Genomic DNA, 17,287 nt, shown 5'->3' on the forward strand with positions numbered 1-17,287 from the left:
CCGCAGCCTATCAGCTGCGGGCTTGTTGGCGGGTTGGGGGAGGCTGCGGCGAAGCGGCGCTGTGGGGAGAGCCGAGCGATCGATGCAGGCTGGAGCAATAGAGCGCTGAGAGCGGGGGCGCGGGGACATCCGCGGGGACACTCGCGGGGACATCCGCGGGGGCTTCCACGGCGGCGCCGGTGCCCCCCGAGCCCTCCGCGAGGTTCCGGCGGCCGTGGGAGGGTTGGGCGAGGTCATGAGCGGTCCCGCGGCGCGAGCGGAACGATGGTGCGCGAGCGGAACGTTCGTGCGGGCCCGCGTTTCCCGGGCCGGGCCGGGAGGGGGGAGGGGCCAAGATGGCGGCGCCCAGCGGCGGGGGAGCGGCGGCGGCGGCGGCGGCGGGCGGGAACCGAGGGCGGCCGCCCCCCGTCACCCCCCGGCAGATCCGAGACCTCATCGAAGGCGGCATCGCCACCCAGGGGCCCGGGCCCGGCGGGTGAGGGGCAGCGGCGGTAGGGGGGGGACTCGCCGGCACCGGGCTGGCGGCGGGGGGAGGCCCGGCCGTGTGAGGGGAGGGGGATCGTGAGGGAAGCGGGGACCCGTGAGGGAAGCGGGGACCCGTGAGGGAACCGGGGAATCTTGAGGGAAGCGGGGAACCGTGAGGGAACCGGGGACCCGAGGGACTCAGGGACCCGTGAGGGAACCGGGGACCCGTGAGGGAACCGGGGAACCGTGGGGGAAGCGGGGACCCGTGAGGGACTCGGGGACCCGTGAGGGACTCGGGGAACCGTGAGGGACTCGGGGACCCCTCGGTGTTGTTCGGGGTCCTGGCGGGGAGCTGGAGGCGGCGGGGCTGGAGGGCACTGGGAGCACTGGGAGGGTATGAGGATATTGGGAGGGCACTGGGAGGGTAACTGGGAGCAGTGGGAGGGCATTGGGAAGGTACTGGGAGCATTGGGAGGGTACTGAGGGTACTGGGGACACTGGGAGGGTACTGAGGATATTGGGAGGGCACTGGGAGGGTAACTGGGAGCAGTGGGAGGGCATTGGGAAGGTACTGGGAGCATTGGGAGGGTACTGAGGGTACTGGGGACACTGGGAGGGTACTGAGGATATTGGGAGGGCACTGGGAGGGCACTGGGAGTGTACTGGAAAGGTTCTGGGAGCACTGAGAGGGTACTGGGAGTATTGGAAAGGTACTGGGGATACTGGGAGGGTACTGGGAGCACTGAGAGGGCACTGGGAAAGCACTGGGAGGGTACTTGGGAGCATTGGGAGGGTACTGAGGGTACTGGGGACACTGGGAGGGTACTGGGAGCACTGGGGACACTGGGAGGGTACTGAGGGTACTGTGAGCACTGTGAGCACTGGGAGGGCACTGGGAAGGTACTGGGAGGATACTGGGGGCACTGGGAGGGCACTGGGAGCACTGGGAGGGTACTGGGAGCACTGGGAGGGTACTGGGGGCACTGGGAGGGCACTGGGGGCACTGGGGGCGGTGGGGGGGCAGTGGGAGGGCAGTGGGAGGGCAGTGGGGGCACTGGGAGCACTGGGAGGGCACTGGGGGCACTGGGAGGGCACTGGGAGCACTGGGAGGGCACTGGGAGCACTGGGAGGGTACTGGGGGCACTGGGAGGGCACTGGGAGCACTGGGGGCACTGGGAGGGCACTGGGAGCACTGGGAGGGTACTGGGGGCACTGGGAGGGCACTGGGAGCACTGGGAGCACTGGGAGGGCACTGGGAGCACTGGGAGCACTGGGGGCTGAGCTCTGGGGGTCTCTCAGGGGCTCCCCTGGCCCGGCCTCCTCAGATCTTGGCTGGTGCTGGGAGGAGGCTGAGGGGCACCTTGGGATGGACGCTCCAGGCACGGATTGCTCCTGGGAACATCCCGGAATTCCGTCCCCTTGCCGGGCTCAGGGCACAAATCCCTGTCCCCAACTTGTCCCCAGCCCCAGCTGGCAGTGCCCGGGCAGGTTGAGGCTCCCTGGGAATTCCATTTGTGGTGTTGTTGGGGATGGATTAAAATTTGGGAATGGGGAGCTGTGGAGAGGATCCTCGTCAGGACGGGCTGAGGGATCTGAGGAGGATTTGGATGTGCTCTGTGCTTTGGTTTGAATCCTGATCCCAAAATCCAGCCTTTTCCCGGAATCCAATATTTCCTAAAATCCAGCCTTTTCCTAAAATCCAGCCTTTTCCTTAATCCAACCTTTTCCTGAATTCAGCCTTTTCCTAAAATTCAACCTTTTCCTAAATCCAACCTTTTCTTAAATCCAACCTTTTCCTGAATTCAACCTTTTCCTAAATCCAGCTTTTTCCTAAATCCAACCTTCTCCTAAAATCCAACATTTCCCATAACTCAGCCTTTTCCTTAATCCAACCTTTTCCTAAAATCCAACCTTTTCCTAAACCAATTCAGCCTTTTCCTAAAATCCGGACTTATACTAAAATTCAATATTTTCCCAAATCCAGCCTTTTCCTGATTCCAGCCTTATCCTAAAATTCAACCTTTTCCTAAAATCCAACCTTTTCCCAAAATCCAGCCTTTTTGTAAATCCAAACTTCCTGAATTTAGCCTTTTCCTAAAACCCAACATTTCCTAAAATCCAGCTTTTTCCTAAATCCAGCCTTTTCCCAAACCCCAGCCTTCCCCAGGAATTTTCCCTTGATTTTCCTTTCAGGAAGGACACGTCGGACTGCTCGGAGCGAGCCAATGGTCCTTCCCAAATGGAGGCTCTTTCCTTGGAATCTGCCAGCAGGGAAGCCTACTTCAGCAGAGTGGAAACTTTCACCATATCCTTTGGGATGCTGGGAATTCCCTCTTGGAATTCTGGGGGGAGATCCAGAGGGATCGCTGATCCAATTCCTGGCCTTGCACGGGGATCCCAAAATTCCACCCTGTCCCTGAGAGCTGTCCAAACGCTCCTGGGGAAAGCTCAGTTCCTAAAATCCAGCCTTTCCCTAAAATCCTGTCTTTTCCTAAAATCCTGTATTTTCCTAAAATCCAAGCTTTCCCTAAAATCCAAGCTTTCCCTAAACCAAACCTTTTCCTAAAATCCTGTCTCTTCCTAAATCCAGCCTCTTGGTCAAATCCAGCCTCTTCCTCAAATCCCACTTTTTTCTAAAATCCGACATTTTCCCAAAATCCTGCTACTCCTTCAAATCCTGCCTTTTCCCTCAAATCCCACCTTTTTTCTAAAATCCAGCCTCTTCCTAAAATCCTACCTCTTACTGAATTCCAGCTTTTTCCTAAATCAAACCTCTTCTTAAAATCCAGTCTTTTCCTAAAATCCAACCTTTTCCCTGAAATCCTGCCTCTTCCTAAAATCCCACCTTTTTCTGAAATCCAGCCTCTTCCTAAAATCCAGCATTTTCCCAAAATCCTGCCTCTTCCTCAAATCCCACTTTTTCCTAAATCCAACCTCTTCCTGAAATCCAACCTTTTCCTGAAATCCAGCCTTTTCCTAAATCCAGCCTTTTCCTAAACCCAGCTTTTTCCTAAACCCAGCCTTTTCCTAAAATCCCATTCCTGCCCTGCTCCCGTCCCTCTGCTTGTCCTCCTGAGCAAGGTTCCCCCATACCATAAAATCCCAGGAATTCTGGCTGTTTTCTCCTTTCCCCACCCATGAAATCCTGGGAATTCTGGCTGTTTTCTCCTTTCCCCACCCATAAAATCCCAGGAATTCTGGCTGTTTTCTCCTTTCCCCACCCCATAAAATCCCGGGAATTCTGGCTGTTGTCTCCTTTCCCCACCCCATAAAATCATGAGATTTCCAGGTGTTGTGTGCTTTCCCCTCCCCCATAAAATCCTGGGAATTCTGTCTGTTATCTTCTCTCCCCACCCCATAACATCCTGGGAATTCCGTCCGTTGTCTCCTCTCCCCACCCCACGGGATCCCGGGAATTCTGGCCGTTTTCTCCTCTCCCCACCCCACGAAATCCCGGGAATTCTGGCCGTTTTCTCCTTTCCCCACCCATGAAATCCCGGGAATTCCGTCCGTTGTCTCCTCTCCCCACCCCATGGGATCCCGGGAATTCTGGCCGTTGTCTCCTCTCCCCACCCCACGGGATCCCGGGAATTGTGTCCGTTGCCTCCTCTCCCCACCCCACATAATCCTAGGAATTCTGTCCGTTTTCTCCTTTCCCCACCCATGAAATCCCGGGAATTCTGTCTGTTATCTCCTCTCCCCACCCCATAAAATCCCGGGAATTCTGGCCATTGTCTCTCTCCCCACCCCATAACATCCTGGGAATTCTGGCCGTTGTCTCCTCTCCCCACCCCACGGGATCCCGGGAATTCTGTCTGTTATCTCCTCTCCCCACCCCATAAAATCCTGGGAATTCTGGCCATTGTCTCTCTCCCCACCCCATAAAATCCTGGGAATTCTGGCCATTGTCTCTCTCCCCACCCCATAACATCCTGGGAATTCTGGCTGTTGTCTCCTCTCCCCACCCCATGGGATCCCGGGAATTGTGTCCGTTGTCTCCTCTCCCCACCCCACGGGATCCCGGGAATTCTGTCTGTTTTCTCCTTTCCCCACCCCACAAAATCCCGGGAATTCTGTCCGTTTTCTCCTTTCCCCACCCATGAAATCCCGGGAATTCTGTCTGTTATCTCCTCTCCCCACCCCATAAAATCCCGGGAATTCTGGCCATTGTCTCTCTCCCCACCCCATAAAATCCCGGGAATTCCGTCCGTTGTCTCCTCTCCCCACCCCACATAATCCTGGGAATTCTGTCCGTTTTCTCCTTTCCCCACCCCACGAAATCCCGGGAATTCCGTCCGTTGTCTCCTCTCCCCACCCCATAAAATCCCGGGAATTCTGGCCATTGTCTCTCTCCCCACCCCACAAAATCCCGGGAATTCCGTCCGTTGTCTCCTCTCCCCACCCCACATAATCCTGGGAATTCTGTCCGTTTTCTCCTTTCCCCACCCATGAAATCCCGGGAATTCTGGCTCTTTCCTCCTCTCCCCACCCCACGGGATCCCGGGAATTCTGGCCATTGTCTCCGCTCCCCACCCCACGGGATCCTGGGAATTCCGTCCGTTGTCTCCTCTCCCCACCCCACGGGATCCCGGGAATTGTGTCCGTTGTCTCCTCTCCCCACCCCACGGGATCCCGGGAATTCTGTCTGTTTTCTCCTTTCCCCACCCCACAAAATCCCGGGAATTCTGTCCGTTTTCTCCTTTCCCCACCCATGAAATCCCGGGAATTCTGTCTGTTATCTCCTCTCCCCACCCCATAAAATCCCGGGAATTCTGGCCATTGTCTCTCTCCCCACCCCATAAAATCCCGGGAATTCCGTCCGTTGTCTCCTCTCCCCACCCCACATAATCCTGGGAATTCTGTCCGTTTTCTCCTTTCCCCACCCCACGAAATCCCGGGAATTCCGTCCGTTGTCTCCTCTCCCCACCCCATAAAATCCCGGGAATTCTGGCCATTGTCTCTCTCCCCACCCCACAAAATCCCGGGAATTCCGTCCGTTGTCTCCTCTCCCCACCCCACATAATCCTGGGAATTCTGTCCGTTTTCTCCTTTCCCCACCCATGAAATCCCGGGAATTCTGTCTGTTATCTCCTCTCCCCACCCCATAAAATCCCGGGAATTCCGTCCGTTGTCTCCGCTCCCCACCCCACGGGATCCCGGGAATGGTGGCGCGGCTCCTTGACGGGCGCACCCGCTGCGGTGGGCGGGCAAGCCGCCGGCGCTGTCGCCGCTGGTGTGCGCCCGCTTCGGCTGGGTCAGCGTGGAGAGCGACATGCTCCGGTGCTCCAGCTGCCAGGCCTACCTGTGCATGAGCCTGCAGCTCGCCTTCGACCTCAGCAACTGTGAGCAGCGCTTCGGGGATGGAGGATTTTAGGGATTTTCGGGATTTTTGGGATTTCGGGATGCAGCGGTTTCCGGGGGGTGACGGAGTTTGGGGTGTCTGGGAAAGCAGCTCAAGGCAAATGTGGGGTTTAGATGGGGGATGGGATAATCAGGCTTGTTTTGTGTCAGGGAATTCCAGCTGGGAGAGGTCGTGGAATTGTCGGGAGTTTGGGTTGGGAGGGGTCTTAAAACTCGTCCTGTTCTCTCCTGGTGTCCAGGGAATGGTGGTCTCAGGGAATGATGGTTCCAAGGAATTATGGTTTCAGGGAATGCTGGTTCCAAGAAGTGGTGGTCTCAAGGAATAATGATCCTAAGGAATGATGATCTCAGGGAATGATGGTTCCGAGGAATTACAGTTTCAGGGAATGATGGTGCCAGGGAATGATGGTTCCAAGTAATGATGGTTCTAAGGAATTACATTTTCAGGGAATGATGGTTCCAAGGAGTGGTGGTCTCAGGGAATGCTGGTTCGAAGGAATGGTGGTCCCAGGGAATGATGATTCCAAGGAATTATGGTTTTAGGAATGATGGTTCCAAGGTATGATGATTTGAAGGAATTATGATCTTAGGGAATGATAGTTCTGAGGAATTACAGTTTCAGGGAATGATGATTCCAAGGAATGATGGTCCTAAGGAATATGATTTCAGGGAATGATGGTTCTGAGGAATTATAGTTTCAGGAAATGATGGTCCCAAGCAATGATGATTCCAAGGAATTATGGTTCCAAGGAATTACATTTTCAGGGAATGATGGTTCCAAGGAGTGGTGGTCCCAGGGAATGATGGTTCCAAGGAATGATGATCCTAAGGAATGATGATCTCAGAGAATAATGGTTCCGAGGAATTACACTTTCAGGGAATAATGGTGCCAGGGAATGATGGTTCTAAGGAATTACATTTTCAGGGAATGATGGTTCCAAGGAATTACATTTTCAGGGAATGATGGTTTCAAGGAATGATGGTTCCAAGGAACTACATTTTCAGGGAATGATGAATGATGGTTTCAAGGAGTGGTGGTCCCAGGCAATGCTGGTTCCAAGGAGTGGTGGTCTCAAGGAACAATGGTCCCAGGGAATGGTGGCTTCAAGGAATGGTGGTTCCAAGGAATGGTGGTTTCGGGGAATGGTGGTCCCAGGGAATGATGATTCCAAGGAATTAAGGTTTTAGGAATGATGGTTCCAAGGTATGATGATTGTAAGGAATTATGATCTTAGGGAATGATGGTTCTGAGGAACTACAGTTTCAGGGAATGCTGGTTCCAAGGAGTGGTGGTCTTAAGGAATAATGATTCCAAGGAATGGTGATTCCAAGGAATAATGGTCCCCGGGAATGGTGGTTTCAGGGAATGATGATTCCAAGGAATGATGGTCCTAAGGAATGTGATCTCAGGGAATGATGGTTCTGAGGAATTATAGTTTCAAGGAATGATGGTCCCAAGCAATGATGATTCCAGGGAATGATGGTCCCAAGGAATAATGATTCCAAGGAATTATGGTTCCAAGGAATTACATTTTCAGGGAATGATGGTTCCAAGGACTGGTGGTCTCAGGGAATGATGATTCCAATGAATAATGGCTTTAGGAATGATGGTTCCAAGGTATGATGGTCCTAAGGAATGATGATTCCAAGGAATTGCATTTTCAGGGAATGAGGGTCCCAAGGAATGATGGTCCTAAGGAATGATAGTTCCAAGGAATGATGGTCTCAGGGAATTACATTTTCAGGGAAGGATGGTGCCAAGAATGATGGTTCCAGGGAATGATGATCCCAGGGAGTGATGGTCCCAGGAAATGATGGAATTCTGACTGTAAAAAATGTCTTTTTTCCATTGGGATGAACCTTCCTCCCCATGGAAAGGAGACCCTCCATCCTCTTTGCACCCAACCTTTAAGGATTGGAAAACCCCAGAGAGGTTCCAAATTTCAAATCAGACCAAAGGGAATTATCCAAAAACATCTGAAACACTTCCAGGCTTGAGGCACTGAGCACCTCTTGGAATATTCCAGAGTTGGATCATCTTGGTAGAGAAATAGTTCCTAATGTTGAGCCTGAGCCTCCCCTGGTGCAGATTTGAGCTGTTCCCATGCTGGAATTCCATGCCAGTCTTGCCATAGGATTTCTCCAGCCTCGGTGCCCTCTGGATGCATTTAAGATGTGAAAATCCTTTTAAAAATTCTCTTTCCCAATTATTGGATCTGCTTTCCTGATCCTTCACTGAATTTTTCCAGCGTGGAAAAATTGCTCGGTGGTTGCTGCTCACCAAGGCCATTCAGGCAGAAATTACATTGTGAGATTTCATTAATAAACTCCTTATTATCCCACAAGGAAGTGTCATCCCCACTTCTCAATTTTCCAGGCTTCAATTCCCCTGGAAGTGGACAGGGAGCACATTCCTGCTGCCTGCCAGGTGCTGCCATGTGGGAATACTGAGCCTTCCCTTTTGGGTCACTCAATATCAACATTCCCTATTTATTCACATTATCTCTGTTAAATAAACCTTGGCCCAATTATTCCACTGGAAAATCATGGGGTTAGAAAAATCTAAAATAGTAAAAGATTGGGAAGAAGGCATTGAAAAAGAAATTATTTGATTCTGAAAGGGTAAGTGAAATTAAATGTCAGATCTTTTTTTGTTTTTTGGGAGGTTTGATTTCTAGGCATGGCTGGGATTTGGCTCCTACAGCTGGGGTGGAGGGATCAGCTCAGCCAGGGATTGGCAGCATCCCAGGAGGAAAAACTGGCAGGATCCAGCAGCTTTTGTGCCCGTGGTTGGCTTGGGCTGTTTTTCCAGAGGCTCCCCTGTGCCTGGGAATGGGAATGGGAGGGATTTTGGCTGTGGGCAGGTGGAACTGCTGAGGTGACATTTGCTGTTTGAGGGAGCCTGGAATTCCTCTTGGTGGGAAAAGGGGGGAATTCTGATGTTGGAATCCTGGAAATGTGCAGAAAGGCACGGGAAGTTTAAAATTCTCAGCATCCAGGATTCCAACAGTCTGAGGTGGAGCTTCAGGCTGTGCAGCCTCCAACCTCAGGCAGCATCCTGGGAAATCCTTGGGAAAGCATCCCAGGGAAACTCTGCCACCCTAGTGGCTTCTCTCCTGGCTGGCTTTTCCTGGCCATCCCCTGAAGAGGTGGCTGTGCAGGGAAGTTTTTATCCCTGAATTTTTTTCCCTGCAGACAAGGAGCGCTGTGAGGAGCTCAGGAAGGCCCTGAGCACTGCCCACGAGAAGTTCTGCTTCTGGCCAGACAGCCCCTGCCCAGGTGGGTGCCTCAGATTCCTGCACAATCCAGCATTATTCTCATTTTTTTCCCCCCCTTTCCATTGTTATTCCTGTCATCACACTCTCCTTCTCCCTGTGGGAATGGTGGAATACAACAGGAATGCAACACCCCTGAGCAGCCTCAGCAAGTCAAAGCCCCGGGGCTGTATCCAGCTTTTCCTGACCTTTGGGTGCCTCTGGAGCACTTAAAATGGTTTTGGGGTGTACCTGGGAGGGAACAGGGGAGGTGGGTGTCATGGAATGCTCAGAGAGGGATAGATCCAGTCTTGGGAGCTGTGCTGCTTGGGAATGCTGTGGAGGGAAAAAGGCTGTGCTGAGCTTTTCCTTTAAAAGCCAGAAAAACAATCAGGGAATTGTTGAGGTTGGAAGGGACCTTAAAGCCCCTCCAGTGCCACCCCAGCCATGGCAGGGACACCTCCCACTGTCCCAGGCTGCTCCAGCCTTTCCTTGGACATTCCAGGGATCCAGGGGCAGCCCCAGCTGCTCTGGCAATCCCAGCCCAGCCAGGAATTCCCAATTCCCAATGTCCCACCTAAACTCTTCCTCCTTCAGCTTAAGGTCATTCCCTCTTATCCTGTCACTGCATTTCCACGGAGCCCCTGGCTGGGCTGGTGCCCTCCCTTTCCCTGTGGGATTGGGAGGGGTTGGGAATGCTGAGCACAGCTTTTGCTCTCCCCAGATCGCTTTGCCAAGCTGCTGGTGGACGAGCCCAGGGTCCTTCTCCAGGACTTCCTGGATCGCTTCCAGAGCCTGTGTCAGCTGGAGCTGCAGCTGCCCTCCCTCAAACCAGAAGACCTGAAAAACATGGTGAGTTCCCTCCTGCTCCCAAAATCTGCAGCATTCCAGGCTCCAGGGACGAGCCTGGGCCCATCCAAAATCAGGAATTTCAGCCTGTGTGTGTGTGAGGGATCTGCTCCCACCTTGTTTTTTTCCCTTGGACATTCCCCATGTGGCGGTTCCACCATGGAAACGTGTCAAGAGGAGTTTGGGATGGCTCATCAGCTGGGAAATGTGCCTGGTTCCCACTCTGGACCTTTCCCAGCGTCCAGGCTGCTCTGTGGTGCCTGGGAGAGGAGATTTGGGATCCCACACACTCCTCTGGGAGCTCTCCATGAGAAGGGGCAGCCCACAGATCCCTCCTTTAGCTGGGATGACTGGAGACAGGAATTTGGGATGCCAGGGGATGCCACCCGGAACCTGAGGTGTGGGCAGAGATCTGGGAAGGCGAAGGAGCCCGAGGAGGCTCTGCAGGCAGGAAAAAGCCAGGAACAAGTGTGGAGTTGTCACCCTGCAGGAACCTGTCCTGGCCCTGCTCTGCTGCAGCCAAGTCTGGCTCGTTGGACACTCCTTTGCCAGGGAGCAGATGGCTCTGGGCAGGCAGGAGCTGTGTGGGATCCAGGGAATCTTCATCCATTCACAACCACAGGGGGGTTTTGGGGCTGGTTGAGCTCGGGAAGCACCGGAGATTCCCAAAGCCAGGGCAGGAATGGGACCCGCTCCACTGCTCGGGGGAGCAGATGGTGCCTGGGCAGATTTCATGGAATGGGGAGCCAGAGGCAAGGAGGATTGCTCTGGGTGGCTTTTCCCTGTTAACCAGAGCTGGGGGTGACGCACAGAGCAATTCCAGTGGGTGGAAAAAGGGATTTTTTCGCTCCACGTGGGACAGGATTTGGGAGTAAAACGAGTGCATTTGATCCCTGTGCTCTGCAGTCCCTGACAGAGGAAAGGATCACTCGGCTCCTCCAGCTCATCGGGGAGGAGCTGGAGCACAAAGGGACAGAGGGAGAGAAGCCTCCTGGGAAGTTTTCCACGGAAATCCTGCAGGTGCACGTTCCTGCCTGTATCCTGGCGCTGTGTGGCTGGACCTGCAGGTGGGCAGGGCTGCAGGGATGGGCCTGGAATGTCCCTCACGCTCTGGGCTTGCCGTGAAAGCTCTTGGAGGCTGGAGGCATGTGGAATGTTCCTCCCGTGGAATGTTCAGTATCCCTTTTTTTTCACTATTTCCCCTCTTTTTTCACCACGCTTCTGCCTACTTGATTTCATTTTTCCATTTTCCCTCTTTTTCACTACTCCTCTGTTTCCTTTGTTGTCACTAATTTCCAGTTTTCTCTCCTTTTACCTAGGATCCTGCTTCCTTTGTGTCACTATTTTCCTATTTTCCCTCTTTTTCACTAGGATCCTGCTTCCCTTATTTAACCATTTTCTCACTTTTCCACTACATTCCTGCTTCCCTTATTTTACTACTTTTCCCCTATTTTTCACTAGGATCCTGCTTCCTTTTTTAAACTATTTCCACACTTTTCCACTACATTCCTGCTTCCATTATTTTACCACTTTTTTGCCCCTCTGTTCCTGCTTCCTGGCAAGGATAAATTCAACTGAGCCAGTTTTAATCAACGTCATAGACAGGATTTAAGGGACTTATTTCCCTGACTTTTCCAAGCCCAGGCTTATCCCTGACCACCTTTCCTGACTTTCCCCAGCCCTGGAAGTGTCCAAGGCCGGGTTGGACAGGGCTTGCAGCAGCATGGGATAGTGGGAAGTGTCCCTGCCCATGAGGGCTTGGAATGAGGTGATCTTTAAGATCCATTTCAACCCATCCTGTGATCCCATGAGGAGCCCATGAGGATCCCGTGAGGACTCCATGAGGATCCCATGAGGATCCAATGGGGATTCCATGAGGATCTCATTAAGATCCCATGAGGATCCCATGGGGGTTTCATGGGGATCCCATAAGGATCCCATGAAGATCCTGTGAGGTTCCCGTGAGGCTCCCATGAGGTTCCCATGGGGATTCCATGAGGATCCCATTATGATCCCATGGGGTTTCCATGGGGATCCCATAAGGATCCCATGAGAATCCCATGGGGATCCCATGGCGAGTCCATGAGCATCCCATGAGGATCCCGTGAGGATCCCATGGGGAGTCCATGTGGATCCCATGAGCATCCCATGAGGATTTCATGAGGATCTCGTGAGGATTCCATGTGGATCCCATGAGGATCCCATGAAGATCCCATGAGAATCCCATGAAGATACCATGGGGATTCCATGTGGATCCAGTGAGGATCCCAAGAAGATCCCGTGAATATCCTGTGAGGTTCCCATGGGGATCTCATGAGGATCCCATGGGGATTCCACGTGGATCCCATGAAGATCCCATGAGCATCCTGCGAGGATCCCATGAGGCTTTCATGAGGATCTCGTGAGGATCTCATGAAGATTCCATGGGGATCCCATGATGATCCCATGGAGATCCTGTGAGGATCCCATGAAGATCTTATGAGGATCCCATGAAGATACTATGGGGATTCCGTGTGGATCCAGTGAGGATCCCAAGAAGATCCCGTGAATATCCTGTGAGGTTCCCATGGGGATTCCATGGGGATCTCATGAGGATCCCATGGGGATTCCACATGGATCCCATAAGAATCCCATGAAGATCCCATGAGCATCCCATGAGGCTTTCATGAGGATCTTGTGAGGATCCCATGGGGAGTCCATGTGGATCCCTTGAAGATCCCATGAGGATCTCATGGGGATTCCGTGGGGATCCTATGATGATCCCATGAAGATCCTCTGAGGATCCCATGGGGATTCCATGTGGATCCAATGAGGATCCCATGACGATCCCATGAAGAGATGAGGATCCCATGAAGATCCTGTGAGGATCCCATGAGTATCCCAAGAAGATCCCATGTGGATCCTGTGAGAATCCTGTGAGGATCCCGTGAGGATCCTGTGAGGATCCCATGGGGATTCCATGTGGATACAATGAGGATCCCATGACGATCCCATGAAGATATGAGGATCCTGTGAGGATCCCATGAAGATCCTGTGAGGATTCCATGTGGATCCCATGACGTGCCTCTGTCCCTGCAGCGCTGCCTCGGGCTCCGTCAACCTCTCGGTGATCACCTGCTCCCGCTGCATGAGGAAGGTGGGGCTGTGGGGCTTCCACCAGCTGGACTGTGCCGCGGCTCCGGAGCCGGATTCCTGCGGCTCCGGCAGCAGCGTCCCGCCCGTCCCCACGTCCCCACGCCGGATGCTGACCCGGAGCCAGGACCCGGGAGCCGAGCAGGTACCTCCTGCCACACTGGGCCAGGGACACTTGGCCAGCTCCAGGCGCTCCAAGTCCCTCACCCGCACCCGATGAACGCATCCGTGGGGTGGGAAGGGCTCCTGTGGGGTGGCTGAGGAGGGTTGGAGCAGAGGAGCTCCGTGAATCCCGTTTTTTTTCCCCGCAGCAGCACGAGAAGAGCCTGTCCCCAGCTGTGTCCCGGCCGCGGGGTTGGGATTCTCCCAGCTCCATGGACAGGGGCGAGTTGGATGCCATCAGCCCCGCTCTGAGGAGCCGCCCCGTGACCCGGAGCATGGGACAGGGGGACACCATGGAAGTGCCATCCAGTCCTGTCCGCAGGGCCAAGCGGGCGCGGCTCTGCTCCTCCAGCAGCTCGGTGAGCCCCCCGGGCAGGGTGGGATCCAGGGATTTGGTGTTGTCCCTCTAGCCACTCCCAGTGGGAGTCTCTAAACCATCCCATCGTTGTGTCCCTCCTCTGTCACCTCCTCGCTTCCCAGGACACTTCCTTGAGGAGCTTCTTTCACCCCAGCTCTCAGCACCGTGATTGGTGTCCCTGGGTCAGCACTGGGGAGGGACAGGAGTCCCTGGAGGATGCTGCATCCCAGACAGAGAAGGAGCCTGGGAAGGCTGAGCCAGGCTGGGAAGTGGTGCTGAAGAGGCTCCTTGGCATCCAAAAATGTGACACAGCGCCCGAAACGGAGCCAGTGGTGAGCCTGGGGCATCCCAACTTGTCTAGGCAGCAAAAATTTGGGATGGGTGGGCTTTGTTTGGGATCGGTCCCAGCCAGGTGACAAGGACCAAGCTGGCATTCCCACAGCCAGGCTCCATCCAAGGCTGGGCTGTGCTGGAGCTGCTGGAGGGCTGCTATAAATAACAGTGCTGCTCAAGATCCAGTTTCATTCCGTGTGCCCAGAGCTCCTCTCTGCAGCCATCCCAGTTCCTGGCTCCAGGCTCTTGGCTTGCCAGGCTTGCCGAGGCCACAGCTCCCTCCCCATGTGGCTCTGGAGGAGCTGCTGCCTCCCTGGATCTCATTATCCACTTGGATTCCTCCTGCCAGCTCCTTCCTTCTTCGTTTGCAGCTCAGGGGAGCGGTGGAGCATTCCCCCTTCAGGATTTGTCCTGGGGGTTCCGAGTGGTTTTGTGTCCCCAAAAGGTTCTTTCTAGTGGGAGGTGTCCCTGCCCACAGCAGGGGGTTGGAACTGGGTGGTCTTTAAGGTCCCTTCCAACCCAAACCATTCCACGATTCCGTGATTCTGCCATGTGCCAGGAAAGCTCCAGATGGTCCGGTGGGACCAGTCACAAGTCAGAGGCACCAGACCCAACTGGAGCAGGGGATGGTTGGAGGCTCTTCCTGGTTTTTTGAGTCCCTTCCTGCTTTTTGGGCTCCTTTCTCTGCTTTTTGGAGTCCTTTCCTGCTTTTTGGGATCCCTTCCTGCTGTTTCGGGTCCTTTCCTGCTTTTTGGGGTCCATTCCTGCTTTTTGGGATCCCTTCCTGCTTTATGGGATCCCTTCCTGCTGTTTGGAGCCCTTTTTGCTTTTTGGGATTCCTTCCTGCCTTTTGGGGTCCATTCCTACTGTTTGGACCCCCTTCCTGCTTTTTGGGATTCTTACCTGCTTTTTGGGGGTCCCTTCTTGCTTTTTGGGCTCCTTTCCTGCTTTTTGGAGTCCTTTCCTGCTTTTTAGGATCCCTTCCTGCTTTTTGGGCTCCTTTCCTGCTTTTTGGAGTCCTTTCCTGCTTTTTGGAATCCCTTCCTGCTTTTTGGGATCCCTTCCTGCTTTTTGGGATCCCTTCCTGCTTTTTGGGCTCCTTTCCTGCTTTTTGGAGTCCCTTCCTGCTGTTTCGGGTCCTTTCCTGCTTTTTGGGATCCCTTCCTGCTTTTTGGGATCCCTTCTTGCTGTTTGGAGCCCTTTTTGCTTTTTGGGATCCCTTCCTGCCTTTTGGTGTCCATTCCTACTGTTTGGACCCCCTTCCTGCTGTTTGGAGCCCCTTCCTGCTGTTTGGAATTCTTACCTGCTTTTTGGGGTCCCTTCCTGCTTTTAGGGTACTTTCCTGTTTTTGGGGTCCATTCCTGCTTTTTGGAATCCCTTCCTACTTTTTGAGGTCCCTTCCTGCTTTTTGGAGTCCCTTCCTGCTTTTTGGAGCCCCTTCCTGCTTTTTGGGATTCCTTCCTGCTTTTTGGGATTCCTTCCTGCTTTTTGGGCTCCTTTCCTGCTTTTTGGGTCCTTTCCTGCTTTTTGGGGTCCCTTCCTGCTTTTTGGAGCCCCTTCTTGCTTTTTGGGATTCCTTCCTGCTTTTTGGGCTCCTTTCCCTGCCTTTTGGGATCCCTTCCTGCCTTTTGGTCTTTTTTCCTGCTTTTTGGGGTCCCTTCCTCCTTCTTGCTTGTCGTCTCCTTGTTCTCCCCTCCAGCTGGCAAACTGGGACCATGAAAACAAGGAGCAAACCTCTGTCCTGGCAGCCAGCTGGGATATTTTAGATTTGTTTTTTTGCCGCAGTTTCTGCTGCAGCGCCTTGACCTGCGGCTGTTGCTTTGTCCCCATCTTTTCCAGAGTCTCTCGGAGAAATCCTGCAAGGTGTTCCGCATTTTCCGCCAGTGGGAGAGCATGAACTCCTCCTGAGCAGCCTCTGGGCAGCAGCACGGGGAGGAGATCCAAGCTCTGCGTGGTTCCTGCGGCAGCTCCGTGCCCCGGGAAGGGCCCCGAGGAAGCTCCGTGCCCACGCTGGGATCCCCCTGCCCCGGCTGCCTTCACAAACTGCTGCTGTGTCCCCCCCTCCGAGGGCTGCACAGCCCTGCCCGCAGCTGGCACGTGCCCGGGGTGACAAGGGGACGCTGTCACCTCCCTGGTGATGCCAGGTGGGAATAAACATTTCATTTTTGTTGTTTTTTTTCTTTTTCCTTCCTGCTGGCGTGGTGCTTCTCCCCGGGGTAGGAGGAGCTCTGGGCCTGGTGTGGCCCCTGTATCCCTCAGGATTTTTGTCCTTATGGGATCAACATCCCGGTGCCTTCCCTGTTTCCCATTCCTCATTTTGTTGTCTCCTTTGCCTGTTGTGGGCGTTTTTCCATTGCCTCAATCCCTGTCCCTCTGTTGAGGGCCAGTTTGGGGTGATGAACCCCTCTGGTTGGAAGGTGGGATTCCCAAAAACCTGGCAAGAGGTGAGTTTCCATGCTGGGAAGGAAATGGTGTCATCCCCATCCTTGAGGATGATTTTGGGGAAAGGGCTTTGGGAAGGGCTGGGATTCCACAGACAGCCTGGCACAGTTGTGTCTCCTCCCTCCAGGTCTGTGGATGTGGGTGGAGGCACAGGGATATGTCATTCCTCTTTTTTTTTTTTTTATTTTGGAAAGGATCCTGCCTCCATTTCCCCAGCCCCATCTCTGAGGTTTCAGCTGTCTCGTGCTCTTGGATGGATTTTGGGATTCTGTGTCTGGAAATGCAGTGGCTGCCTTGCTCAGGGCAGATCCTAGCTCTCCCTGAAGCCCAAAATTTGGGGATGCACCTGCCCACCTGGGGGCTTCTCCTGGGATCCTGCCTCCTGAATTTGGGTGGGTTCCCTTCCTTTCCCTAATTCCAGAGCCCTAACAAGGGGCTGCTGCACCCCATGGCCCTGCTGGGCTGGGAGTTGGGGTGGGAATGGGGATACCCCGAATCCAGAGTGATGAGGATGGGATGGGAAGAGCCCCTTTTCCAGCTGCCTGCACCCACAGATCCCCCATGAGCCCCCCATGCTTTCCCCATTCCTTACATCTCCCTGGAACTCTGGTTCTCCCCTTTCCAATGATTTCCAGCAGGTTCCTATGGCTCCCCTCTATTCCCTACATTCCCTATCCATGGATTCTCCTGCCTCCCCCCCATCTCTGATCAGGGAAGCACCCCACAAATCATGGGATGCACCCAATCCAGGGAGGATGATATTCCCATCCCAGGGTGGGAAAACCCAGCCACAACCCCTCCATCCCAATTTCCACACTGAGGAGTGCTCAGAGGATCCCCAAAATTCCCTCTGCACCCACATTCCAAGGTTTGGGTGCTGTGGCATTGAGGTATTCCAAAAAAAGGAACAGGTTGTAGTCCCTGATATCCT

General features: G+C 53.9%; 1 protein-coding gene across 4 annotated transcripts; it reads left to right on the plus strand.

Moving 5' to 3' along the window:
• Positions 1-63: 63 nt before the first annotated feature.
• On the plus strand, positions 64-16,087 carry ZC3HC1 (zinc finger C3HC-type containing 1). 4 transcript variants are annotated; one of them, XM_085569471.1, is made up of 10 exons: positions 64-267; positions 2,659-2,770; positions 5,657-5,807; positions 9,022-9,105; positions 9,805-9,932; positions 10,836-10,996; positions 13,008-13,206; positions 13,376-13,582; positions 13,704-13,913; positions 15,754-16,087. In XM_085569471.1, the coding sequence occupies exons 1-10, from the start codon at positions 236-238 to the stop codon at positions 15,820-15,822; spliced, it is 1,353 nt and encodes a 450-aa protein (XP_085425597.1). In that variant the 5' UTR covers positions 64-235; the 3' UTR covers positions 15,823-16,087. The 4 variants fall into 4 exon arrangements, with proteins under 4 accessions (XP_085425597.1, XP_085425596.1, XP_085425595.1 ...); XM_085569470.1 differs by having other exon boundaries at positions 129-267; positions 2,659-2,769; positions 5,656-5,807; positions 13,373-13,582; XM_085569469.1 differs by lacking the exon at positions 64-267 and adding an exon at positions 307-475.
• Positions 16,088-17,287: the final 1,200 nt, after the last annotated feature.

This window comes from Lonchura striata, chromosome 1A (genome assembly GCF_050655825.1).
Source record: "Lonchura striata isolate lonStrDom1 chromosome 1A, ASM5065582v1, whole genome shotgun sequence".
In the NCBI taxonomy this organism is placed as follows: Eukaryota; Metazoa; Chordata; class Aves; order Passeriformes; family Estrildidae; genus Lonchura; species Lonchura striata.